This window comes from Chlorocebus sabaeus, chromosome 5, assembly GCF_047675955.1.
Source record: "Chlorocebus sabaeus isolate Y175 chromosome 5, mChlSab1.0.hap1, whole genome shotgun sequence".
Lineage (NCBI taxonomy): Eukaryota > Metazoa > Chordata > Mammalia > Primates > Cercopithecidae > Chlorocebus > Chlorocebus sabaeus.
The window spans coordinates 54,617,294-54,642,675 of NC_132908.1; the positions used below are offsets into that span (position 1 = coordinate 54,617,294).

The 25,382-nt window shown below is 50.8% G+C and overlaps 1 protein-coding gene across 4 annotated transcripts in view; it reads left to right on the forward strand.

Moving 5' to 3' along the window:
• Nucleotides 1-24,996, forward strand: part of ADGRG5 (adhesion G protein-coupled receptor G5) — a 37,323-nt gene extending 12,327 nt beyond the window's left edge. For 3 of the 4 annotated variants that reach the window (XM_073015409.1, XM_073015407.1, XM_073015408.1), the window contains 12 exons: nucleotides 8,326-8,427; nucleotides 8,654-8,729; nucleotides 9,388-9,544; nucleotides 10,149-10,295; nucleotides 11,718-11,834; nucleotides 13,276-13,428; nucleotides 14,157-14,278; nucleotides 14,534-14,802; nucleotides 17,168-17,285; nucleotides 21,567-21,844; nucleotides 22,198-22,262; nucleotides 22,439-24,996. In XM_073015409.1, coding sequence (XP_072871510.1) covers nucleotides 8,364-8,427; nucleotides 8,654-8,729; nucleotides 9,388-9,544; nucleotides 10,149-10,295; nucleotides 11,718-11,834; nucleotides 13,276-13,428; nucleotides 14,157-14,278; nucleotides 14,534-14,802; nucleotides 17,168-17,285; nucleotides 21,567-21,844; nucleotides 22,198-22,262; nucleotides 22,439-22,483 — 1,611 coding nt within the window. In that variant the 5' untranslated portion in view covers nucleotides 8,326-8,363 and the 3' untranslated portion in view covers nucleotides 22,484-24,996. Of the gene's footprint in view, nucleotides 1-8,325; nucleotides 8,428-8,653; nucleotides 8,730-9,387; nucleotides 9,545-10,148; nucleotides 10,296-11,717; nucleotides 11,835-13,275; nucleotides 13,429-14,156; nucleotides 14,279-14,533; nucleotides 14,803-17,167; nucleotides 17,286-21,566; nucleotides 21,845-22,197 lie in introns of all 4 variants that reach the window. The other variant, XM_073015410.1, reaches the window with a different exon arrangement.
• Nucleotides 24,997-25,382: the final 386 nt, after the last annotated feature.

Genomic DNA, 25,382 nt, shown 5'->3' on the forward strand with positions numbered 1-25,382 from the left:
CTGGGCCTAGTGTTTCTTTGTGGGAAGGTTTTTAAATTACAAATCCAATTCCTTGAATCAGTGAAGGACTATTCCTATTTTCTATTTTTTCTTGAGTAAGCTTTGGTAGTTTGTGTATTTCAAGGAATTTTTAAAATTTCACCCAAGTTATGTAATTTATTGCCATAAATTGTTAATATTATTCTCCTAATTTTGATACCTGCAGGTTCTGTAGTGATAGCCCCTCTTTTATTGCTGATAACTGGTCATTGTACCTTGTCTTTTTTTCCCTTTTGTCATTCTGGCTAGAGACTTATCAATATTATTGAGTTTTTCAAATAACCAGCTTTTGGTTTCACTGATTTTTCTCTACTCCTTCTGCATTTTCTATTTTATTGATTTATAATTTTATCTTTATTATTTTTCCTTCTGCTTATTTTCTGCTTAGTTTGCTCTTCTGTTTATATTTATTAAGGTGGAAGCTTACATCACTGTTTTGAAATCCTTCATCTTTCCTAATGTAAGCATTTAGTGCTATAAATTTTTCTCTAAGCTCTGCTTTAGCTACATCCCACAAATATTATGTTGTTTTCATTTTTATTCATTTGAATATATTTTATAATTTCCCTTGTGATTTTGTCTCTGACTCATGGGTTAATAGTGTATTATTTAATTTCCAAATATTTGGAGGATTTTTTGAGGCATCTTTATGTTTTTGAATTCTAGTTTAAGTTCCTGGTGGTTACTGAACCTACTGAATATGGTCTATCTTTGTGAATGTTTCCTGTTGTAATTGAAAAGAAGATGTACTTTGATGTAATTAGGAGAGTGTTCTATATAAAGAAGATAGTCAGTAGTGTCATTCATGTCTTCTGATATGGTTTGGCTGTGTCCCCATCCAAATCTCATCTTGAATTGTAGTTCCTGTAATCTCCATGTGTCACAGGAGGGACCTGATGGGAAGTGATTGTATCATGGGGGCAGTTTCTCCCATGCTGCTCTCGTGATAGTGAGTTCTCACGAGATCTGATGGTTTTATAAGCATCTGGTTTTTCCCTTGCTAACCATTCTGTCTCCTGCCACCCTTTGAAGAGGTGCCCTTCCTCCGTGATTATATACCCAGTCTTGGGTATTTGTTCATAGCAGCGTGAGAATGGACTGATACATCTTCTATATCAATTTTTGTCTACTTTTGTCAATTACTCAGAGAGAAATATTGTATTTTGCAACTATAAGTGTTGCTTTGTCAATTTCTCCCTTTAGCGTTATAAATTTTTGCTTTATTTTTCAAAGCTCTGTTATTAGGTGCACACACATTAAAGATTGTTACATTTTCTTGATGAATTAGTCTTTAGCATTGTATAATCTTTATCTCTGGTAAAATTCCTTATCCTGAAGTTTACTTTTTCAGATATTAATATAGCTATTCCATCTTACTTATTGATATGGTTTGGCTCTGGGTCCCCATGCAAATCTCATGTTGAACTGTAATTTTTCAGTGTTGGGGAGGGGCCTAGTGGGAGGTGATTGGATCATGGGGACAGATTTCGCCCTTGCTGTTCTCCTGATAGTGAGTGAGTTCTCACAAGGTCTGATGGTTTAAAAGTGTGTGGCACTTCCCCCTTCTCTCTCTGTCTCCCCTGCTGCCATGTGAAGACGTGCTTTCTTCCCCTTCACCTTCTGCCATGATTGTTAAGTTTCCTAAGGTCTCCCCAGCCATGCCTGTGGAACTGAGAGTCAATTAAACCTCTTTTCTTTATAAGTTACCCAGTCTCAGCCGGGCGCGGTGGCTCACGCCTGTAATCCCAGCACTTTGGGAGGCCGAGGTGGGCGGATCACAAGGTCAGGAGATCGAGACCACGGTGAAACCCCGTCTCTACTAAAAATACAAAAAAATAGCCGGGCGAGGTGGCGGGCGCCTGTAGTCCAGCTACTCAGGAGGCTGAGGCAGGAGAATGGCGTGAACCCGGGAGGCGGAGCTTGCAGTGAGCCGAGATCCCGGCCACTGCACTCCAGCCTGGGCGACAGAGCGAGACTCCGTCTCAAAAAAAAAAAAAAAAAAAAAAAAATAAGTTACCCAGTCTCTGACGGCTCTTTATAGCAGCGTGAGGCTGGACTAATACACTTATGATCGGTATATCTTTTTCCATCATTTTACATGTAATTTATTGGTGTCTTTATATTTGATACGTGTTTCTTGAAGACAGTATGTAGTTAGGTTTTGCTTTTATAATCCAGTCTGACAATTTCTGCCTTTTAATTGGAGCATTTAGACTATACTTAATGTAATTATTTATATGATTGGGTTTATATCTACCATCTTGCTAATTGTTTTCTCTTTATTCCATCTGTTCTTTGTTTCTTTTCCTTCTTGTCCTGTCTTATTTTGGATTGAGCAGTTTTCATAATATTCTTTTATCTCTACTATTGCCTTACTAGCTATATCTTATAATTTTTCCTTTTTTGTAATGGCACTGTAGGATTTAAATACACATATTTAACTTTCCACAATTTACTTTCAAATAACATTACAATACTTAAAATATAGTTTAAGAACCTCAAACCAAATACTTCCATTTCTGCTGTCCTGCCTGTTGTGCTATTTTTGTGGTATGCTTCTACTTCTACATATGCTATGATCCCCACAATGCATTGTTACTGTTTTTACATTAAACAGACATTAAAACCAAGGAAATTTATTTTATATTTGACACATTTTTGCCAATCACAATACTCTTCATTTCTTTAAGTCCAAATTTCCAACTGGCATAATTTTTCTTCTGCCCTAAGAATTTTCTTCAATATTTATTTTAGTGCCAATCTGCTGGCAATGAATTCTCTAACTCCTTGCTCATCTGAAGAAGTTCTTATTTTGTCTTCATTTTTTTTTTTTTTTTTTTTTTTTTTGATACAGGGTCTTTCTCTGTCACCCAGGCTGGAGTGCAGTGGCATGATCATGTCTCACTGCAATCTTGACCTCCTGGACTCAAGTGATCCTCCTGCCTTAGCCTCTTGAATAGCTGGGACTACAGGTGCATGCCACCATGCCTGACTAAGTTTTGTATATTTTGTAGAGACAGGTTTTCGCCATGTTGGCCAGGCTGGTTTGGAACCCCTGGACTCAAGCAATCCACCCACCTCAGCCTCTCAAAATGCTGGGATTACAGGTGTGAGCCACTGCACCCAACCTTGTCTTCGTTTTTGAACGATATTTTCATTGGGCATGGAGTTTTAGAATGACAGATTTTTATTGAAAGATATGGCTGCATTATCTTCTGGTTTTGGTAGTTTCTGATAAGAAGTCTCTTGTAGTTTGTATCTTTCATTTTCTGTGTACAATGGCTCTTTTTTTCTGGCTGACTTCAAGATTTTATCTTTGGTTCTGCAGCAGTTTGACTAGGATGTATCTAGATGTGTTTTTCTTTGCATTTATTCCATGGGATTTTGCAGAGCTTCTTGGATCTGTGGTTTGTTGTCTTTTATTAGTTTTGGGGGAAAAATTGGCCATTTAAAAAATTTTAATTTTCTATTCTTTCTGTTTCTATTTATTCTTCTCTGTTCTCTCTCCTTTAGCTAGGATTCCAATTACATATATACAGACCATTTGCACAGTTCTTGGGTAATCTGTTAATTTTTATTTTCACTCTTCTTACTCTTTATATTTCAATTTGGATAATTTATATTACACTATCATCAGGTTCAAGGATTCTTTACTTTGCTGTGTCCACTTTGCTAATAAACTCATTGACAGAATTCTTCATCACTGATACCGAGTTTGTTTCTAACATTTCTACTTGACTACTCTTAATAGTTACCATTGTTCTGCTGAAATTTCCCATCTGTTCTTAGAAGTCTACCTTTTCCACTGCACCCTTTAACATATTTATCAGAGCTATCTTGTCTCTATCTGATAGTTCCAACATTTTGGCCATCTCTAAGATCTGCTTCTGTGTCTCTTAAAATCTTTGACTAACTACCAGGCATTGTGTGTAATGGAACAGTAGTAAAGTAAATGATATTTATGCCTAGAAAGAAATTGAAGTATTTCTTATGTCATGGCTTTGGTATAGGCCTCAAGTCAATCTAATCTGTAGTTGATTTACGTTTAAGTTTTATTTATTTATCTGTTTATTTAGAGATAGAGGCTCACTATGTTGCCCAGGCTGATCTTGAACTCTTGGGCTGAAATGATCCTCCTGCCTCGGCCTCCCAAAGTGCTGGGGTTACAGACATGAGCCACGGTGCCCAGCTGGATTTAGGTTTTGTTGTTGCTATAGTTACCTTCGGTATACTACAGGCTCCAAATTTCTCCAGTGGTGGACTGTCCCTACATTGTGTTCAATGAGGACTTGAGTCCCCCAGTGTCCCCACTCTGTGCTCAGCATTGCATGCGTGCAACACAGAGGAAATCTCTCTTTGTGTTCTAGTCCCTTCTCCAGCGGTGGACTGCTGTTACTTGTTGCTTGGTGCAAGGCTTGTGGTGGAGGCAATGAATTCTTGATTATCCTGCTCTAGCTTCAGCCTTAGACAGTCTTGAGCCTGAGCCCCAGGAGTGGGGCCTTCTTAGTGTTCCTGTTTCTCCTCCAGTTTTTGACAACCTCAGCCTCTTGTTCAGTGCAGGTACTAGAATGCAGGCTGACTTCCTCCCCTTCACCCCCGTGGGAACTAAACTCTGCCTTACTGGTTGGGGGATCTTGAGTGGGAGTGAGATTCCTGCTCTTTTCCCAGTAGTAGCAGCAGCCCTCTGTTTTATATCAGTGCAAAATCCTGGACACTAATGGGTTGCCTCTTCCTTGCCAGTGTCCAGTGGCTTTTTCTTTGGTTTTCTTTTCTCACTCTGTTGCCCAGGATGGAGTACAGTGGTGCTATCATGGCTCACTGCAGCCTCCAACTTCCCAGGCTCAGGTGATCCTCACACCAGCCTCCTGAGTAGCTGGGACTACAGGCATGCGCCATTACATCTGGCCTTTTTTTTTTTTTTTTTTTTTTTTAGAGACAGAGTTTTGCCATGTTGCCCAGGCTAGTCTCAAACCCCTAGGCTCAAGCAATTCGCCTACCTCAGCCACCCAAAGTATTGGGATTACTGGCATGAGCCAAGGCACCCGGCCCTGATGGCTTTTGCTTAGTGTCACTGTAGCATTGTGGTGGAAGGGTCTTCTACTCCTCCAGCAGAGGCAGTCAACATTTGCTTTATAGCAGGTCAGGGACCTGTGGGATGGGCATCTTAAATCAAAGCAAAGCCAGGGTGTAGGTGTTTATCTCTTGGCAGCAGCCAATTACCACCTTGCACTCATGCAGAGACCAGAGCACAGATGGGCTTCTCCAGGTACTCCTGCCCCACCCTCAACCCTTGGCACGTCTTGCATGGCTGTGTTACCATGGGGCCTCCCTCAGGCCCTGTCCCACTCCACATCATTCTCATGAGTGTCCAGTGGAGGACTGTAGGAAGAAACTATCTGGGGGTACAGGTTACCCTTGTGTCTGGGGCTCCCAGTAAACTGCCACTCTGGCTAATGCTCAGCCATTAAGATTTCATTAAGGTGTTAGTCATTTTCTCCTTATCTGCTTTTGCAGCAACTACCTATTCCTCCATGCTCTGTCAAACATGAAACAGATCATGTGTTTCATCCATCAAAGATAATGCATTCTGGTTACCACCAGAAACCAGTTTGCTTGGTGGCCTGTGACTTCAGCTTTCCAGTAGGCTAAAAAATAAAAATAAAAAAAAGATTTTGTACATTATTTAGCTTTCCCATTGTTATGATGAGAACAATGCTCCCATCTGGCTGTCTACTTTCTAGGTGGAAATCAAAATCATCTTAACAAGGTTTTTACACAATTAAAAAAATCTCCTGTTTAACGTTTCTATTATGACTATATGCATTACATTCCATATCAAGTCATGTAGCAGCGTTTCATTTTCTTGTACAACTTGGTTTTCTTGAAATTAATTGCTTCTTTTTATTTTTGCATTTACAAACTTTCTGTAAGACATCTCAAAAACAGTTTTTCTAGATGCTCAAACCTATTCGGTTGTCTATCTGCTCTCCTTTTCCTCTTCCTTAATTTTTTCTTGAAGAACTCCCTCCTAGGGCGTTCTTTTCTCCTGCTCCCTCCGGATGGGAAATGCCCTAGTCCTGCTGTTCAGCATCAACCCAGGCCTTCCCTTCACACATTTTCTGGGGAGTAGCTTTACCTCTCCCATGGTAGGACACAGGATTTCTTGTACCCTGTGTCTTCTTTCATGATTTACTCTCTCATTTTGTTGGAGCGCATCCTCCAGCAGCTTCTCAAGAAAGGGTGTGTGTTTTGAAATTTTCAGTAATCCTTGGTTGACCGTTCAAGAGAGGAGCACTAAAAACCTAATTGCTTGGCAGAGCTTAGTGACTGGTGAAATTTCACTGTAAGTTAGGTCTTGGCCATGACATCGAGGAACACAACAATGGAAGCAGCTATAGGATACTATTCTGGGAATGGTTAGCCCTTCAAAGACTTTTCTCCTGCCTTGGGGCATAACCCTGGCTGCTGCAGTCTTCTGGAATCTGAGTAGGGGAGGACATGGAGAGGGGATATTGTTTAATTGCCCCTTCTGCTCTGATTATGGTGCATCCTCTCTCCAGAGAGTAAACTTTGTTTGGAGCAGGATTGGGATGGTAGGATGGTGAGGAAACTCTTGAAAACTCGAGGTGGCAGGGGAGATCTGGGGACTGAGTTGGGCGTTAAAGACTCACAACCAATGAATCTTGTTTTTATTTTTATTTTTTATTTTTTTGAGACAAGGTCTCATTCTGTTGCCCAGGCTGGAGTGCAGTGGTATACTTTTGACTCACTGCAGCCTCCATCTCCTGGGCTCAGGTGATTCTTCCACCTCACCCACCTGAGTAGCTGGGGATACAAGCGCAGGCCACCATACCCGGCTAATTTTTATATTTTTCTGTAGAGTCAGGGTTTTGCCATGTTGCCCTGGCTGGTCTGGAACTCCTGGTCTCAAGCGATCCTCCTGCCTTGGCCTCCCAAAGTGTTTTAGATCACAAGCGTGAGCTGCCATGCCTGGACAACAATCCCTGTTTTTTTTTTTTTTTTTTTTTTTTTCTGAGACACAGTCTCACTCTGTTGCCCAGGCTGGAGTGCAGTGGCACCATCTCCGCTCACTGCAAGAGACTCCTGGGTCATGCCATTCTCCTGCCTCAGCCTCCTGAGTAGCTGGGACTACAGGCGCCTGCCCCCACACCTGGCTAATTTTTTGTATTTTTAGTAGGAGTGGGATTTCACCATGTTAGCCAGGATGGTCTCGATCTCCTGATCTCATGATCCACCCACCTCAGCCTCCCAAAGTGCTGGGATTACAGGCGTGAGCCACCGTGTCTGACCAACAATCCCTGTTTTTAGCCTCTTCCTTCATCCCCACTTCAGAAGTTCCTGATGCCTCCGGTTCTCAAGTGCTTTCAAGGTTGTGAGGCTTCTTGTCTCCCGCCAACACCACACCTCTCCCCACTGCAGGCACTTGGGTTCAACTTTTTTCAGTCTGCTAAACGTCTTACCAGGTGCCACCTACTTGTAGCCTCCAAAGTTTAGCTGACATCTCCCATCTCTGCAGTTGTTTTCTTTCCCATTGCTCTCTCTTTGTGCCTGTTTTCTAGGGAGTAACTTTACCTCTCCCATGGTAGGGTACAGGGTTTCCTGTACCCTGTGTCTTCTTTCATGATTTACTCTCTCGTTTTGTTGGAGCACATCCTCCAGCAGCTTCCTGAGAGGCTTTGTGCCTCTTTTCTTCCCCATTGTACTGTTTTTTGTGCCTATTTTCTTTCCCATTGTTCTGTGGCTTTATGCCTATTTTATTCATTCCCTCTCATGTTAATGGGGCTTTCAGGGGCACACATAAATTTGCTCTATTGAAGCAGAAGTTTATTAATTCATTTTAAAATGGAGGAAAATGAGGGCAGAGAGAGACAGATCCTACCCAAAGCCACATGATGAGTTAATAGCAGGACTGGATGGAGTTTACATGTTGCTTTCTCCCAAACACCTTCCGTCTGGGTAGAAGCTGGTGTCCTGGGGAAGCCCCCAGATAGACTGCTTTTTGGGAGGGGGAGTGTATCAGGCAGAGCTGCTAATGGCAGCCATTACTTGGTGGTCAAGGATTCTGGAGTCTTAGAGACCTGGCTTTGGGCAGATTTAAGTAAAGCAAGACCCTTTGCCCTTCATCCTCAGCTTCCTCATCTGTGAAATGCAAGAGTGGTGAGGGTCAAACAAGATGCTGCATGTCCTACTATTGGGACATGCCAGACACCTAGAAGTTAGAGGCTGTTCTTTTATCATCATGATGATGGCATGCACCTTTTCCAGGGCCAGAGCCAGTTCTTGGAGGAGACTCGGCACAGGGCATGGATCACTGTGGTACCCTTTTCCTGTGCCTGTGCCTTCTGACTTTGCAGAATGCAACAGCAGGTAAGGGAGCTCTGCTGAACTGGGGGCAGCCCTAGCCCAGTCCTGGGACTGCGATGCAAAAGGGGCAGGCATTAAACCCTGGGAGATTGAAAGGGGCCACTTAGGCTTCCTGGGGGCAGCAGGAGCTGCTTGTGAACCAGACTCTCAGACTGGGATGGAAAGCCCAGAGGTGGTGGGGCCAGAGGGTAGCTGAGACACAAGCTGAGGGGGAGGTGTGTCCCCACAGAGACATGGAAAGAACTCCTCCGCTACATGGAGAATATGCAGGTGTCCAGAGCCCGGAGCCCATTTTTTTCCTTTCGGTGAGTTGGACGTGGCCCTCTCCTGTTTAGAGTCAGCTGTGTCTCCCACCCCAAGCCTGCACCTTGAATCAGTGGGTCAGAGTTGGTCTAGTATAAACTCTTAACTGTGCATTTTTTCAGCACTTTTATTGAGTGCCTACTGCATGCCTGACACTAGGCTCTGTGGATGCAGGGTGGGCGTGTCACTGCCCTCATGAAGTTTATCATTGAGGAATGGGGGCCCTTAATCATGGATATCATGAAACTAAGTGCAGAATTGTGGGTCTCCATGCGTTTTCCTGGGAAGGAACTCTAAAATTCTGGCTGGGTTCTCCAGGGTCTGTGACCCAAAGACTGAGCAGCTCTGGGTGAGCAGACAATGCTGAAGACTGGTCAGGGATAAGAGCGGCTACTGGGAAGCTGTGAGGGAGCAGTCAGGGAAGGCTTCCTGGAGAAGGTGACAACAAACTGGGACCTGAACTGGAGTTAATCGAGAGGAGGGGATAGATGGGGTAGGGAGGTAACAGTGTGCCAAGGACACGGTGTATGCAGTGGTCTGGAGGTGGGAGTGACAGGGGTGTGGGTGGGGAGGCCCTGCCCTCCCAGGCTGTCTAGAGCTCCCTCTCACCCTTACCCCACTCTGGGCTCTGGCCTCCCTGGCCGTCTCTCCGGGCTGCAGTCAACTTCACCAGCTGGAGCAGATGCTACTGAACACCAGCTTCCCGGGCTACAACCTGACCTTGCAGACACCCGCCATCCAGTCTCTGGCCTTCAAGCTGAGCTGCAACTTCTCTGGCCTCTCACTGAGCAGTGCCACTCTGAAGCGGGTGCCCCAGGTCAGAGGCTGCAGGTGGTGGTGGTGGGGGCGTGGCCAGCTGCCCCTGCCCTAGAAGTCCTCCAGGGGTTTAAGGTCTGGACTTTCTTTAGGCTCCACCGTCCTCCTCCCCACACCCCCCAGTCCAGGCTCTGCCCTAACTGGCAGTGAGTTACCTCCTCTGTAAAATGGGGCTGATACTCGCTGTGTGAATTGTGGAAAGGGTGGTGCTTTATGGCCCCTCTGGGGCGGAGTCTTCTTCCTGCTTTGGCTGGAGGCTACCCCCTGGGGGAGGCAGCTGTGAGAGAGGCCAGGAACCCTGGCTCCTTTTAGGACCCTGGGATGATTGGCTGGATCCCTAGTGGGGGCTGGGCTGGGGCTGAGTGCTGAGGTAGCTCCATCTTCAGGGGCCCAGTGGGTCAGGTAAACACCCCAAACTCAGGAACAGCATGGAGGGAAGGCCTGGGATCTCGGGAAGTTTGGGAGGAGATGCAGCCTGGGGGGAGAAGGTTCTGTGGGTGGAAACCCCAAGGAAGGTTTCATGGGGAGTGGGAGGCAGTGAAGGTGTTGGGGTCAGGTCTACAGGTCCTGGTTGCCAGACTCAGCTTGTCTGTGACCCTCTGCAGGCCCGGGGTCAGCATGCCCGGGGTCAGTATGCCTGGGGTCAGCATGCCATGCAGTTCCCCGCCGAGCTGACCCGGGACGCCTGCAAGACCCAGCCCGGGGAGCTGCGACTCATCTGTATCTACTTCTCCAATGCCCACTTTTTCAAGGTCAGTGTGATGGCGGGCCAAGGAGGGTGGGTGCCGGCCCCTTCTTGGGATCCACTGCAGGTGCCCATGTCACTGCCTGGCCTCTAGGTGACCAGCACTGAGTGAGACCAACCAGTCGGCTGTGCAATCCAAGCCAGCCATTGTCCCTCTCTGGGCCTTAGTTTCCCTGCCAGCTTTAGCAGAATGGTAGGAAGGCACAATTACAATCTACAAATGAGACCTAAGAAACCTACTATGTGCCTGTCACTAGGCGGGACACAGACAAGAAGACACTTGTTCCCTGCACTCAGAGAACTCTCTGTCTTCATGCTTAGACTAAGACCTTAGAGGTTTGTTGTTGTTGTTGTTTTTGTCAGAGTCTCGCTCTGTTGCCCAGGCTGGAGTGCAGTGGCATGATCTCGGCTCACTGCAATCTCTGCCTCCTGGGTTCAAGCGATTCCCCTGCCTCAGCCACCCTGGGATTACAGGCGTGCACTACCATGCCCAGCTAATTTTTGTATTTTTGGTAGAAACCGGGTTTAACCATGTTGGCGAGGCTGATCCTGAACTCCTGGCCTCAAGTGACCTGCCTGCCTCAGCCTCCCAAATGCTAGGATTATAGGCGTGAGCCACTGTGCCCGACTGGACCTTAGAGATTTAATGTCAGCACAAGGTCGATAATAGCCATAAAGATCCAGAGCGATGGATGAGTCAGGGTGGGGTCAGGGCTCTTCCCAGTGGGCAGTCCAGGGGAGCTTCTGGGGAAGGCGCCTTTCAACCTTGGCTTTGAAAGTGTGTGAGGATAGTGGTGAGGTGGAGGGTGTGGGGCTGGAATGCATTAAACGAATGGGACGTGAAGCAGGGGTTGGTGAGAGGACAGCTTTCCACCGGGCAGGAACAGCACATGCAAAGGCTGGGAGGCTGGGAGGCTGGGAAGGCTGGGAGGCTGGGAGGCTGAGAAGGCTGGGAGGCTGGGAGGCTGAGAAGGCTGGGAGGCTGGGAAGGCTGGGAGGCTAGGGAGGCTGGGAAGGCTGGGAAGGCTGGGAGGCTAGGAAGGCTGGGAGGCTGGGAAGGCTGGGAGGCTGGGAGGCTGGGAAGGCTGGGAAGGCTGGGAGGCTGGGAGGCTGGGAAGGCTGGGAAGGCTGGGAGGCTGGGAAGGCTGGGAAGGCTGGGAGGCTGGGAGGCTGGGAAGGCTGGGAAGGCTGGGAAGGCTGGGAGGCTGGGAAGGCTGGGAAGGCTGGGAGGCTGGGAAGGCTGGGAGGCTGGGAGGCTGGGAGGCTGGGAAGGCTGGGAGGCTGGGAAGGCTGGGAAGGCTGGGAAGGCTTTCATGCTGCACACGTGAAACTCTTGCTGCTTGTTCTCATCCAGGGAAGCGGGGCTCAGACCTTACCCAGGGCCTCCCCATTTCCCCTCCACTCAACCCTTCTCCTGCTGCCCTTCCAGGATGAAAACAACTCATCTCTGCTTAATAACTACGTCCTGGGGGCCCAGCTGAGTCATGGGCATGTGAACAACCTCAGGGATCCGGTGAACATCAGCTTCTGGCACAACCAAAGCCTGGTACTGCTGGGGGTGCCCCCATTTCCCCTGCACCCCTGCCCCTCTGTGACTCTCCTGTTGAACATTGGTTTGACCAGACCCAAACCTGTGGAACCATCTGGAAATCCATCACGCTTTGAAAATTCCTGCTCAAGAAATAAGAGAGAGAGAGGTTTTTACTCATGCATTTGTCAGGATGCTTTCAGTTGCAAGTGAGAAAAGACCACCTCAAGCCAGCTTGAGCACAGAGGGAACTGATTGGCACACATCAATGAAATGTCTAGGGGTGGTCCACCAGCTTCAGGCACAGCTGGATCCAGGGACGGATCTGATGCCCTCGTGGCTCAGTCTCTCTCCATCTCAGCAATGGTCTCCTGCCTTGGCTGTCCATTCTGTGGCATGATGGATGCTGAAGAGCTAGACTTCCTTTCCTTCTTCCCATCAGGCTCTTCCCCTCACTCGCCATCCCCAACCTGCCCCAGTGCAGATCAGGGTCTCAGGATCTTAAAGGTTCGACTGGGTCATGTGTACATCCCTGTACCTGTCACTGTGTCCAGGGGGATGGAAGGTGTGGATTGGCCAGGTCTGGGTCACACGGCCCAGGGACTGGGGTGAAAGAGTGAGCTCCTAGGGGAAGTGCAGATGCTGATCCTGGAACAAAGAAAGGGCTGCTCATTGGGGGTGGGGGCAGAGTGGGGTGGCTCACAAGCCTCAGTGCCTCCTTTTCTGGTTCCTGCCATTCCTGAAAAGCCCGGAGCCTCTGCTTTCTGCTCCATCTTCCCTTCAGCCTCACCAGGACTGCCCTGCACTCTACATTTCACCGTCATCCTTTCCTTTCATCTCTGGGCTTTTGCCACTACGGTTCCCTCCACCTGGAATGCCCTTGCCCTACTCATATTGAAATCCAACACGTCCTCTAAGGCCTCAGGGCCCCCACCTCCCCTTCTCCCTTTGGGTCAGCTCTGCCTGCCCTCCACGGTTTTCCGTGATGGCCTGTGTCATTTCCTCCACCTCTCCACCCACGTGACTTGGCGTTAGGGTTGTCTGTGGATGCGTCTCCCCCGACCAGGCATGGGTCTGAGCACATTGCTGTTCCCCACGGGGACGAGGGGAAGGGATCAGCTGGTTAGGGAGTGCCTACTGTATAAAAGGCCAGAGCTGGACACTCAAGATTCCATGTTGCCCTTTGTTTTTCCACCATTCTTATAATATGGGTATGAATGATCCTATTCTGTAGATGACTAAACTGAGGCACAGAGCAACTTGGCATCTTGCCCGGGTCGCTCTGAGAGCCCACAGTGGAGATGGGACTGGAATCTGAGACTGAGGCCAAAGGCCAGCCAGTGCCTGGTAAAATGTTGGCGAATGGACAGTTGAGTCACCGTTGGCCCCCAGGACTCCCAGACACTGATCTGCAGCCTTTCCTCTGCACCCTATGACTGACTCCAGTATCTCCACCCAGGAAGGCTACACCCTGAGCTGTGTCTTCTGGAAGGAGGGAGCCAGGAAACAGCCCTGGGGCGGCTGGAGCCCTGAGGGCTGTCGTACAGAGCAGCCCTCCCACTCTCAGGTGCTCTGCCGCTGCAACCACCTGACCTACTTTGCTGTTCTCATGGTATGTATGCATCCTGAGTGGGGCCCAGAGCTGTAGAGGGCCCTGTGTCTGTGGCAGAGGAGCAAGGCAAAAGCTGGTGCAAGGGGCAGAAAACCCAACTTAAATGGGCTTAAGCAAAAAAAAAAAAAAAAAAGAAAGAAAATTTATGGACTCATGTTCCTGAAAAGGCTGGGTTAGGCTTCAGGCATGGCTTGATCCAGGAGCTGATCACTAAGATCACTAAGATAGCACTCTATCTCTGTCCCTCAACTGTGCTTGCTCTGTGCTGGCTTAGCCCTCAAATAGGAACTCCTAATATGAGATAATAATATAGCTGGCAGCAGTTGCAGGCTCATGCCCTGCAAGCTTTCAGACCAGTGGAATAAAATCTTTTACCCAGTTCTGCCAGCCATGTGCTCATCCCTGAACCAATCACTATAGGCAGGAGGAGGGAGGGCCCTGCTTGACCAGGCCTGGCGCACCTTTCTGCACAGAGGGGGCAAAGTGGTGGAACCCCCCAGGTGCATAGGGAGTAGGGGAAGGGAGGCACTCACAGCAGAAGAAGGAGATGGGAGCTGTGGCGGGGGTAAAACTCACTGTATCTGCCATGGGCTTGTTCAGGCCAGGTCCATGGCTAGGCTTGTGGGGAAGGGGACTTGGAGAGGAGGCCTCAGGAGGTCTCTCTGACTGAGGCTGGGAGGGAGGGCGACACTATGCTTCTGGCCTCCAGCCCCTCTTCCCTTCTGCAGCAACTCTCCCCGGCCCTGGTCCCTGCAGAGTTGCTGGCACCTCTTACATACATCTCCCTCGTGGGCTGCAGCATCTCCATTGTGGCCTCGCTGATCACGGTCCTGTTGCACTTCCATTCCAGGTATTCCGCTGCCACAGTGCTGGGCCTGCCCCCAACTGTGGCACATCACCCTTCCTTGTGTCCCATTTACTCAACTAGAACTGGGTGTGCTTCTCCAGAGGGTGGGGGCCAGGAGGTGGGAGACCAGCCTCTTGGTGCGACTGCTGTGGGATCCCTGCCCCTTCTTCACCTCATTTTCCCCGTCGGCATGCACCAGTGGGTAGTGCTGCCTGGATGATGTCCCTGGGCCACGGAGGGCCATGCTCTCACCTGCAGGAAGAAGAGTGACTCTTTAGCACGCATCCACATGAACCTGCACGCCTCCGTGCTGCTCCTGAACATCACCTTCCTGCTGAGCCCCGCATTTGCCATGTCTCCTGTGCCCCAGTCAGCGTGCACGGCTCTGGCTGCTGCCCTGCACTACGCGCTGCTCAGCTGCCTCACCTGGATGGCCATCGAGGGCTTCAACCTCTATCTCCTCCTCGGGCGCGTCTACAACATCTACATCCGCAGATATGTGCTCAAGCTTGGTGTGCTAGGCTGGGGTAAGCACAGTATCTCTCCTCTCCTTCTCCTCAGACCTCCAGGCAGGCAGGTTATTGATCCCCTTTAGTCCTTTCTTTTCCCTCCTCCTCATCATCATAGTGGCCATTACATGACCACTAGCTGTGATCTCTGTCTACACCCGCCTCCACTTTCTACATTACTAATTTTATCACCTCTTCCACCTCCATCATCACCATCATCACCTCCTCCACCTCCTTCACCACCATCATCACCTCCTCCACCTCCGTTATCACCATCACCTCCTCCACCTCTATCACTATCATCATCATCTCCTCCACTTCTGTTATCACCATCACCTCCTCCACCTCCATCACCACCTCCTCCACCTTCATCACCATCATCATCACCTCCTCCACCTCTACCACCTCCTCCACCACCACCATCATCTCCTCCACCTCCATCACCACCTCCTCCACCTCCATCACCTCCATCATCACTTCCACCTCCATCATCACCATCACCTCCATCACCATCATCATCACCTCCTCCACCTCCATCATCACCATCACCTCCTCCACCTCCATCACCACCATCACCTCCTCCACCTCCATCACCACCACCTCCACTTCCATCACCTCCATCACTACCTCCTCCACCTCTATCACATCCATCATTACCTCCTTCACCTCCATCACCACCTCCTTCACATCCATCATCACCTACTCCACCTCCATCACCTCCATCATCACCTCCTCCACCTCCATCACCTCCTCCATCTCCTCCACCTCCATCACTACCATCATCACCTCTTCCACCTCCGTCTTCACTATCACCTCCTCCATCTCCTCCACCTCCATTACCACCATCATCACCTCCTCACCTCCATCACCTCCATCATCACCTCCTCCACCTCAGTCACCTCCATCATCACCTCCTCTACCTCCATCACCTCCTCCATCTCCTCCACCTCCATCACCACCATCACCTCCTCCACCTCCATCACCACCACCTCCACTTCCATCACCTCCATCACTACCTCCTCCACCTCTACCACATCCATCATTACCTCCTTCACCTCCATCACCACCTCCTTCACATCCATCATCACCTACTCCACCTCCATCACCTCCATCATCACCTCCTCCACCTCCATCACCTCCTCCATCTCCTCCACCTCCATCACTACCATCATCACCTCTTCCACCTCCGTCTTCACTATCACCTCCTCCATCTCCTCCACCTCCATTACCACCATCATCACCTCCTCACCTCCATCACCTCCATCATCACCTCCTCCACCTCAATCACCTCCATCATCACCTCCTCCACCTCAATCACCTCCATCATCACCTCCTCTACCTCCATCACCTCCTCCATCTCCTCCACCTCCTTCATCTCCTCCACCTCTATCACTACCATTATCACCTCCTCCACCTCTGTTATCAGCATCACCTCCTCCATCTCCTCCACCTCTATCACCGCCATCATCACTTCCTCCACCTCCATTGCCATCATCTTCACCTCCTCCACTTCCATGACCACCGTCATAACCTCCTCTACCTCCATCACCTCCATCATCACCTCCTCCACCTCCATCACCTCCTCCATCTCCTTCATCTCTTCCACCTCTATCACTACCATTATCACCTCCTCCACCTGTTATCAACATCACTTCTTCCATCTCCTCCACTTCTGTCACCACCATCATCACCTCCTCCACCTCCATTGCCATCATCATCACCTCCTCCATCTCCTCCACCTCTATCATCACCATCATCACCTTCTCCACCTCCATCATCACCATCACTTCCTCCATCTCCTTCACCTCCATCATCACCATCATCACCTGCTCCATCTCCTCCACCTCCATCATCACCTTCTCCATTTCCTCCACCTCTATCATCACCATCATCACCTCCTCCACCTCCATCATCACCACCATCACCTCCTCCACCTCCATCGCCATCATCATCACCTCCTCCACCTCTATCACCACCATCATCACCTCCTCCACCTCCATCGCCATCATCACCACCTCCTCCACCTCCATCACCACCATCATCACTTCTTCCACCTTCTCTATCTCCAACAGTACCATCACTGCTACCTTCATCGCCGTCCTTGCCCCTTTCTTGCTTATTTCTGTTTCCTCAGCAGTTCCCCAGTCCTCCCTCCCTTTTGCTCCCCACCATCACCATCCCAGTGTGACCACTCCTCCCTCCACCACTGTTCCATTGTAGAGCTGAGCTTCCTCCAAACCACCAGGCTTATTGCCCTGAAGCTGGGGGCTCAGAACAGTCTCCTCCCAGTTGTCCCTTGCCCAGTGGAATTCTGTGTCAGCAGCCCCAGGGACCAAGGGCCAGCCCTCTCCCACATCTCCTGAGCCTTTGTCTCACCCCTCAGGGGTCCCAGCCCTCCTGGTGCTGCTTTCCCTCTCTGTCAAGAGCTCAGTGTACGGACCCCACACGATCCCCGTCTTCAACAGCTGGGAGAATGGCACGGGCTTCCAGAACATGTCCATGTGAGTGCCCTCAGGGCTGAGTGGGCTCCATGGCTCTGGCGGAAGGGCCACATGGGCCTGGGACTCCAAATGGAATATTCTGTAGGCAAGGCACTGGCTGTGGGGCAGGGAGGGAGCTGGGGCTGACAGGGGAGTTTGCAGGGGGCTCCATCACATCCCTTCCATGGATCCAGGTCTCCTGCAGAGGCAGCCTTGTATTCTATGCTGACAAAGTCTGTGAAGCCACATCTGCTCGCCAACATGCCAGGGCAGCCGGGCCTCCCGTCTCCTATGTCCTGCCCCGTCCTCCAGTGCCCAGGCCCTGAGGGTCTGGCTCAGCCTGCCCTTGACTCTGGTCCCCTGCAGACCACCTTGCTGCACCTACCCAGGCTCCGACTCCTCCCGATCTGCCCTGGGCACTGCCCGGCCTCTCAAGCCCTCCTAGTCGGACGAGAATGCTGTGGGGGCTGGGCTTGGGGGAGGCAAGGAGAGGCAGCGAGGTGGGCCTTTGGGGGCCGGGGGACACGCTACTGCTTTTTTTATAGCCCCTCTCTGCAGGCGAGGACATTAAGGACACTATTTATTATTATGTAGCATTTCTAACAGCCAGACATAGACTAGCCTAAGGAACCCCCGCCGGCCTGTCACTCACTTGCAGTTGGCTTCTTTTTCCTTCTTGGCTGATGAAGGCTTAGGATAGCTGGGGGCTGATTCTGTGGCAGGCCTTGGGTATCAGCTGGTTTCGTATTCACAAGGGTAAGGGCTGGGTCCTGTTGCCAGCCCTATTTTACAGTTAGGGCCCCTGAGAAACAGGCAGCTTCAGAACTCTACCTGAGGAGCCCCAGCCAGTCAGGGGCAGAGCTGGGATGTGGTCTCTGGCAGGCTGGTCCAGAGCCTGGCCCCCAGCCCCTGAAGCAAGGCTGGGGGACTGCGTGGTACACAGGTGGGCCTGATCCCTCACAGTGAGGCTTGGGTGTATCAGAGGACATGTGACTTCAATTTACATGAATTGTTCTCTGCAATCTCCTTGACAGCCCATAAGGCAAGTGCATGATCATCCCTATCCTACAGATAAAGAAATAGAATCTCTGGCCTCAGTTTACATACTCTTTGAAGATGTATTTTCTTTTCTTTTTTTTTTTTTTTTTTTGAGATGGAGTTTCGCTCTTGTTGCCCAGGCTGGAGTGCAATGGCGTGATCTCAGCTCACTTCAACCTCCGCCTCCTGGGTTCAAGCAATTCTCCTGCCTCAGCCTCCCGAGTAGCTGGGATTACAGGTGCCTGCCACCATGCTCAGTTAATTTTTGTATTTTCAGTAGTGTATTTTAGGGTTTCAGCATGTTGGCCAGAGTGGTCTCAACTGACCTCAGGTGATCCGTCTGCCTTGGCCTCCCAAAGTGCTGGGATTACAGGTGTGAGCCACTATGCCCAGCCTATTTTCTTATATAACAATGTGATGAGGACAAAGGAGCTATAGTGACACATCCACAGGACCCACTATGCACAGATGTTAGAGAACACCCACCTACGAGCCAGCTTCTCCCTGGGTCTCCCTCACTCTCCCCTCTCCTCTCAGGAAACAATTACCTTGGGGTTTGTGACCTTTTTTCTCTTCAATTTAAAACATCTCTTACTATGTATATACACATATCTAAACCCAAACATCAGTTAAAAACCAAAAACAGGCTGGGTGCGGTGGCTCATGCCTGTAATCCCAGCACTTTGGGAGGCCAAGGCGGGCAGATCATGAGGTCAGGAGATCGAGACCATCCTGGCTAACACAGTGAAACTCTATCTCTACTAAAAATACAAAAAATTAGCTGGGCATGATGGCGGGCGCTTGTAGTCCCAGCTACTTGGGAGGCTGAGGCAAGAGAATGGCATGAACCCGGGAGGTGGAGCTTGCAGTGAGCCGAGATAGCGCCACTGCACTCCAGCCTGGGCAACAGCAAGACTCCGACTTCAAACAAACAAACAAAACACATCCTGGCCAACTTGGAGAAATCTCATCTCTACTAAAAATATAAAAATTAGCCAGGTGTGGTGGTGTGCACCTGTAATCCCAGCTACTGGGGAGGCTGAGTCAGGAGAATCGCTTGAACCTGGGAGGTGGAGGTTGCAATGAGCTGAGATTGTGCCACCGCACTCCAGCCTGGAGAGAGAGTGAGACTCCATCTCAAAAAACAAAACAAATACAACCCTTGAAAATCATTCAGATGTCCACTGACGGGATGCTGGCTGAATGGACTGTGGTAGAGCTGCCCCTGTGGGGATATTCCCTAGTGGTGAGAGTGAGTGATCCCCTACCACACTCATCAACTCGGAGGAATCCCAAAATAATGTCCTGGGACCCTTGTGACTGTAGGGGCAGGAGCCATGAAGCGAACCTGAGCAGGGGATTGTGATAGTTACGGGCTCAGGCTCTGGGCCGGGGGCTTTAGGTTCCAGCTTTGCCTCTAACTGGAATGTGTTCCTGAGCCAGAGCCTGAGTTTCCTCATCTGCAAAATGAGGATGATTATGTACTTGCCTTATGGCTTGTCATGGAGATTGCAGGGGACAATTCACATAAAGCACATCATTACCGGTGGGGGGTGTCCAGGTTCTTGGCATCTTGAACAAAGAATTGGACAAGTCTAGGCATAGTGGCTCATGCCTGTCATCCCAGCACTTTGGAAGGCCGAGGCAGGTGGATCAGCTTAGGTCAGGAATTCGAGGTCAGTCTCGACAACATGGTGAAACCCCATCTTTACTAAAAATACATAAAAATTAGCCGGGTGTGATGTTGGGTACCTGTAGTCCCAGCTACTCAGGAGGCTGAGAGAGGAGAATTGCTTGAACCCGGGAGGCGGAGGTTGCAGAGAGCCAAGATCACGCCACTGCACTCCAGCCTGGCAGCAGAGACTCCCTCTCAGAAAAAAAAAAAGAAAAAAGAAAAAGGACAAAGTGTACAGAGTGAGGAAGGAATTAAGCAACAAAAGCAGAGATTGATTGAAAATGAAAGCATGTGCAGGAGTGGGCCAGAGCATAGGGCCTCAAGAGTCGTGTTACAGAATTTGTGGAGGTTTAAGTACCCTCTAGAGGTTTCCACTGGTTACTTGGTGTACGCCCTCTGTCAATGAGGAGGATGAAGTAAAGTTACAAAGTCATTTGACATACGCCCTATGTAAATGGAGAGGATATTTCCTGTCATAGCTGGAGTGTTTCCATTTGATTTATTTTTATTTATTTCGAGATGGAATCTCACTCTGTCACCCAGGCTGGAGTGCAATGGTGCGATCTCGGCTCACTGCAACCTCTGCCTCTCAGGTTCAAGTGATTCTCCTGCCTCAGCCTCCCTAGTAGCTGGAATTACAGGCACCCGCCACCATGCCCAGCTAATTTTTGTATTTTTAATACAGACGGGGTTTCACCATGTTGGTTAGGATGGTCTCCAACTCCTGACCTCAAGTGATCAGCCCACCTTGGCCTCCCAAAGTGCTGGGATTACAGGCATGAGCCACTGCGCCTGGCCTCCATTTAATTTAGTTCTAGGAAGTCCTTACGTTCACTGTCTCTGAACCCTATTCTCCTGCCTCAGCCTGACATTGTGTCTGACTAAAAGGTGGCATTTGTCTTGAAGGTGTCTTGAGGAGGCGGAGGGTGGAGGCCTCCGGGAGGGCCCGGGATCAGGGCTGGCTTCAGTCAGTTCTCCATGGCTCTGTGCTCAGCCCTCAGTGAGCTCTCCTGCTGCTCTGTGTGCTCTCAGGTTGACACTTGGAGGGCCCTTGTCCACAAGCCATGGGTTGGCAGCCAGCCCACTGTCCAGCACAGGCCATGGTGGCCCCGTCTAGGTGGGGAGAGGCTCCTGGGTAGGAGCGTCCCACTGCAGAGATGAAGATGAGGCGGCGACAACCATGTAGTGGGGTGGAAGGGGGAGTTTCCAGGAAAGAGGGCTCTGGGCCAAGCGTCTAATAGAAGATGGGGCACGCCGGCCTCGGGCTGGCCATGGAAGCAGAGAGGAGTGAGATGTGGAAAGGAGACAGGAAGAATTTTCAGGGTGGTGAAGACACGGGGACGTGAGAGAAACCACTGTGGCTGGAAAGGTGGGCATGAGGGAGCTTCAGATTGTTGACCAAGGTGGCAGATGCGTCCTCTGGTGGTGGCCTGGCTGGAAAACCGGGTGAGGGGCTTCACCGTGTGTTCAGTCAGGCAAGAAACAATAGAGTCTGAGCCAGGAGACCGAGTGGGGCTTCAGGGAGTGACGCTGGCCTCCATGTGGGCCTAGGAGCCACCGTGAGCCCGACACATCACCTTCCCCTGCAGATGCTGGGTGCGGAGCCCTGTGGTACACAGTGTCCTGGTCATGGGCTACGGTGGCCTCACGTCCCTTTTCAACCTGGTGGTGCTGGCCTGGGCGCTGTGGACCCTGCGCAGGCTGCGGGTGCAGGCGGATGCACCGAATGCCAGGGCCTGCCATGACACTGTCACCGTGCTGGGCCTCACCGTGCTGCTGGGAACCACCTGGGCCTTGGCCTTCTTTTCTTTTGGCGTCTTCCTGCTGCCCCAGCTGTTCCTCTTCACCATCTTAAACTCACTCTACGGTAGGGCTGGAGGGCGGCCTGGAGGAAGCCACCTGGCAGGGGGTGTATGGCTGGTGGGATGTTCACTGCCAAAGGGGTTCAGGTGAAGGGGGGCGAGTGGGGCACTGACATCCAGCCCACAGCCCCACTAGCTAAGCTGGTGGGGGCTACATCTGCATGAAGATACCCTGTGGTCTGGCCACAGCAGCTCTTCCAGCTCTGAGGCTCTGCCGCTGCTGGCCTCCTACAGTAAGATTCTGGGAGTTGCTCATGGGTCCCAGGGAGGCCAGCTTGCTGCAGCCAAGGAGACCCTGGCCTCTGGGGAAGCCCACGCTGCCCCGTAGCACTCCCACCTACCAGCCTTTCTCTTGCAGGTTTCTTCCTTTTCCTGTGGTTCTGCTCCCAGCGATGCCGCTCAGAAGCAGAGGCCAAGGCACAGGTAGAGGCCTTCAGCTCCTCCCAGACAACGCCGTAGTCTGGGCCTCCTGGCCTGGAACCCTCAGCCTCTCTGGCTGCCAGTAGCCTGAGGCCACGGCTCCCACTAGAGGGTGGCAGGCTTGCTACTGGACCCCAGAGGCCACTGTGACCCTCAAGGGGCCTTTTCCACTTCCACAGCCTCTCCAGGCACTGAGGGGAAGGTGTTGCTCTACCTCTCCCTGACATTTTGCTCCAGGGCAGATCCAACCTCACCTGGGGCAGCAAACTTTGTCCTGGTACCTGGGCCCAGCTGGCCAGGGATGTGGGCAGAGCACCAGCCTGGGCATCAGGAGGCTGAGTTTCAAGACCTGGTTCTGAGTCTGTATGACCCTGGGCCTGCCACTTCTCACCGACCCTGGGTATCCACAGCTGTGACATGGGGGCAAGTGGCTTTGTCCAGCTTAACCTGGGAGCTTAGTAAAGATTGCATAAGACCAGGGGGAAGAGTGTCACTATGGGGTGGGAATTCCCACAGCCTCCACCTGCTTGCTAGGGGCAGGATCTCATCCAAGCTGCCATGGAAGCACCTGCTTGGCCCTGTCATATTCCTCCTGGGGAGGGCCAGACGGCATCTTGGTTTGGGGCAGGTGGGACCTACCCAGGGTCTGAGACTTTACTGGCCTATGCCTGAGGCCTCTTTTCCTTTAACTCCCTAAATTATGATGACTCCAAGTCCAAGCCCACCCTTCCCGAAGACTGGGAGGTTCAGCCCTTCCCAGAGCCTCCTCCTGCGTACTCCCAAGACTTCTACAGACCATTTGGACCAGAAGTCCATCCCACAGAGTTTTCTTGGCGGGCAGAGGAAAACACTTCTTTCTCCTCCTGCTGAATCAGCTGGACCCCAGTGACCTGGCTATTTGGTGATTGGGCAAGATTGAATTTGCCCTGGTAGGCGTGAGAGTGTGGGTTTTAAATCCAAAGCTCAGGCCATAGTTGCAGAGAATCACCCTTACCCCAGACCTGTCAGACCCTGTGGGAGACAGCGCTCATGAAGCCAGTGCGTTTCCCCGGACGAACACGAGGGGGAGCCGCTGGCCAACACTCAGAGGCCCTTGGCACCAAGACTGCATCTGGAATAGCTCAAACACCTGTTTGCAGACCCCATGCACCAGCTGGAGGGGCCGTAATTGCAGGACTGTGCCTGCTGAGTGACCCGCTTCCCTCCAGGAGGAAAGGCAAGACACGTTTACACGGCCATTTATCTCTTTTCCCAATGCGCCGTTGCGCTGTCACTTTTGGGGGCTGCACCCCAGATGTAGCTGGCACCAGAGCAGCGCTGGGGGAGGTGCTCAGGGCCCTGCCCCAGGCCATCGGGCAGTTTTGATGACCTCAAAGGTCACAGGCAGAAAATGGGAGCAGGATTTCCTCTGGAAAAGTTCTCCTGGGACATCTTCTGCTCTTCTGTACATTTCTAGATGCAAGTAACTCCTTCACCAAGCAGTGAGTGGCACAGGCTCCGGAGCCAGGGTGCTTGGGCTCCAATGCCAGCTCTGCCACTTGCTAGCTGTGAGACTGTGGACAAGCCACTCAGCCTCTCTGTGCCTCAGTTTTCCTATTTGTAAAATAGAGGCCAGTGGTACCTATTTTGAGGACTAAGTAAAATAATTCAAATAAAGAGACTTGGCACAGAGTAAGTGCTCAGTAAACGGTTACTGGTATTATCATTAGTATTTTTGCTATTATTATTATTAACAGTGTTGACTGAGTTTCAGAGGCCCGCCTGTCCAAGCCCCAGGCCCAGGTCTGCTCAACCTTGCAGGCACAACCCCTTCTTAGGCACATCTCACCATGCCTCAGTTTCTTTCCCCAGAGGGGCCTCTACTCCCACCTTGCTGGCTTTCTGCTGTTCTAGGAATAGTCCCCACACAGTGCAGCCTCCAGGCCGTGCCACATGTCCCCCGACCTCCCAGTTCCCCAATCTTCCAGTCTATTGAAATTCCTGGTGGTCATTTATCACATCTTCTACAAAATCGCCCCAGTGGTGGATAGAGAAGGCCTCTTTCCCACACTAACTAACTCCAGGCAGAATCTCCCCACCCCCACCACCATCTGGGTGATGTGAGCACCCATCCAAGCTCCCGTGGTTAAGCCCAGGCTCTCCAGGCCTTGGGGTGGGGGCTCCCCATGCTAATGAGGGTCCTGAGGAATCATGGGAACCTTTAGCTCTTCTCTTGGGCAGCTCCAGGGGAGCTGGGGGACACAGGCTCCTGCTGTGGCTGGGTTTGCATAGAGCCCTCCAGCCCAGAGCCTGGCCCCAGACCTCACCAAGCCCAGGGCTGCCCAAGGGAGGATGTGGCCACAGTGACACGGGATGAGACTGGCAGTTTCAGGAAGCAACCTGAAGCTTGTGGCCCTGAGCCCCGCTGGGGTCCAGGCCCTGGGCAGGGACCACTTCCTGGAAATGTCTCACCTGGGTGTGGGGGAGGGACTGAGGGAGATGGTGTGGAACCAGGGTCCCGTGTCCCCCTTCCTCTCTCCCCCAGCAAAGCCCAGATGGGGCCTGGGGGCCAGCTCTTGGGAGCTTCCAGACTCTGCCAGAGGATGGAATAGGGTGGAGTCTAGGGGCTGCTGTTCAGGGCCAGGGACTCAGAGCAGGCACTTCGTGAACAGATGACATGTAAATGTCAATGGGACCACAGATTAGGAGATTTCTGTGTGTGGTTTTGTTACTGTTATTTCAGAAAGGGGTGTGTGCATGTGAGTGTATGCGGGGCTATTGAAAATAGGGTTGTCAGATAAAATATCAGATGCCCAGTTTGGAAGACATAGTAAAACATTATTCGTTGTTTACCTGGATTCACATGTAGCAGGGTATCCTTTGTATTGATGTATTTTGATTTTTGCTAAACCTGGAAACTCTAATGAGAAGAGCATTGGCTCAGGAGTCCGGGGTGTGGACTCTTCACTCTCTAAATCCACCCAGGCTGTGCTGAGGGGGCAGCCCCTCGGCCCATGGGATGAGTCCCCCTCATTCACAGCCCACTCAGCTTGAGGTGTTCCTGTTGCCAGTCAAAGCCATCTCTAGAAACCCCAAGGGGTCTGCCTTGGGTGTCCCCACCTCTGCTATCAGCCCTGGTGCAGA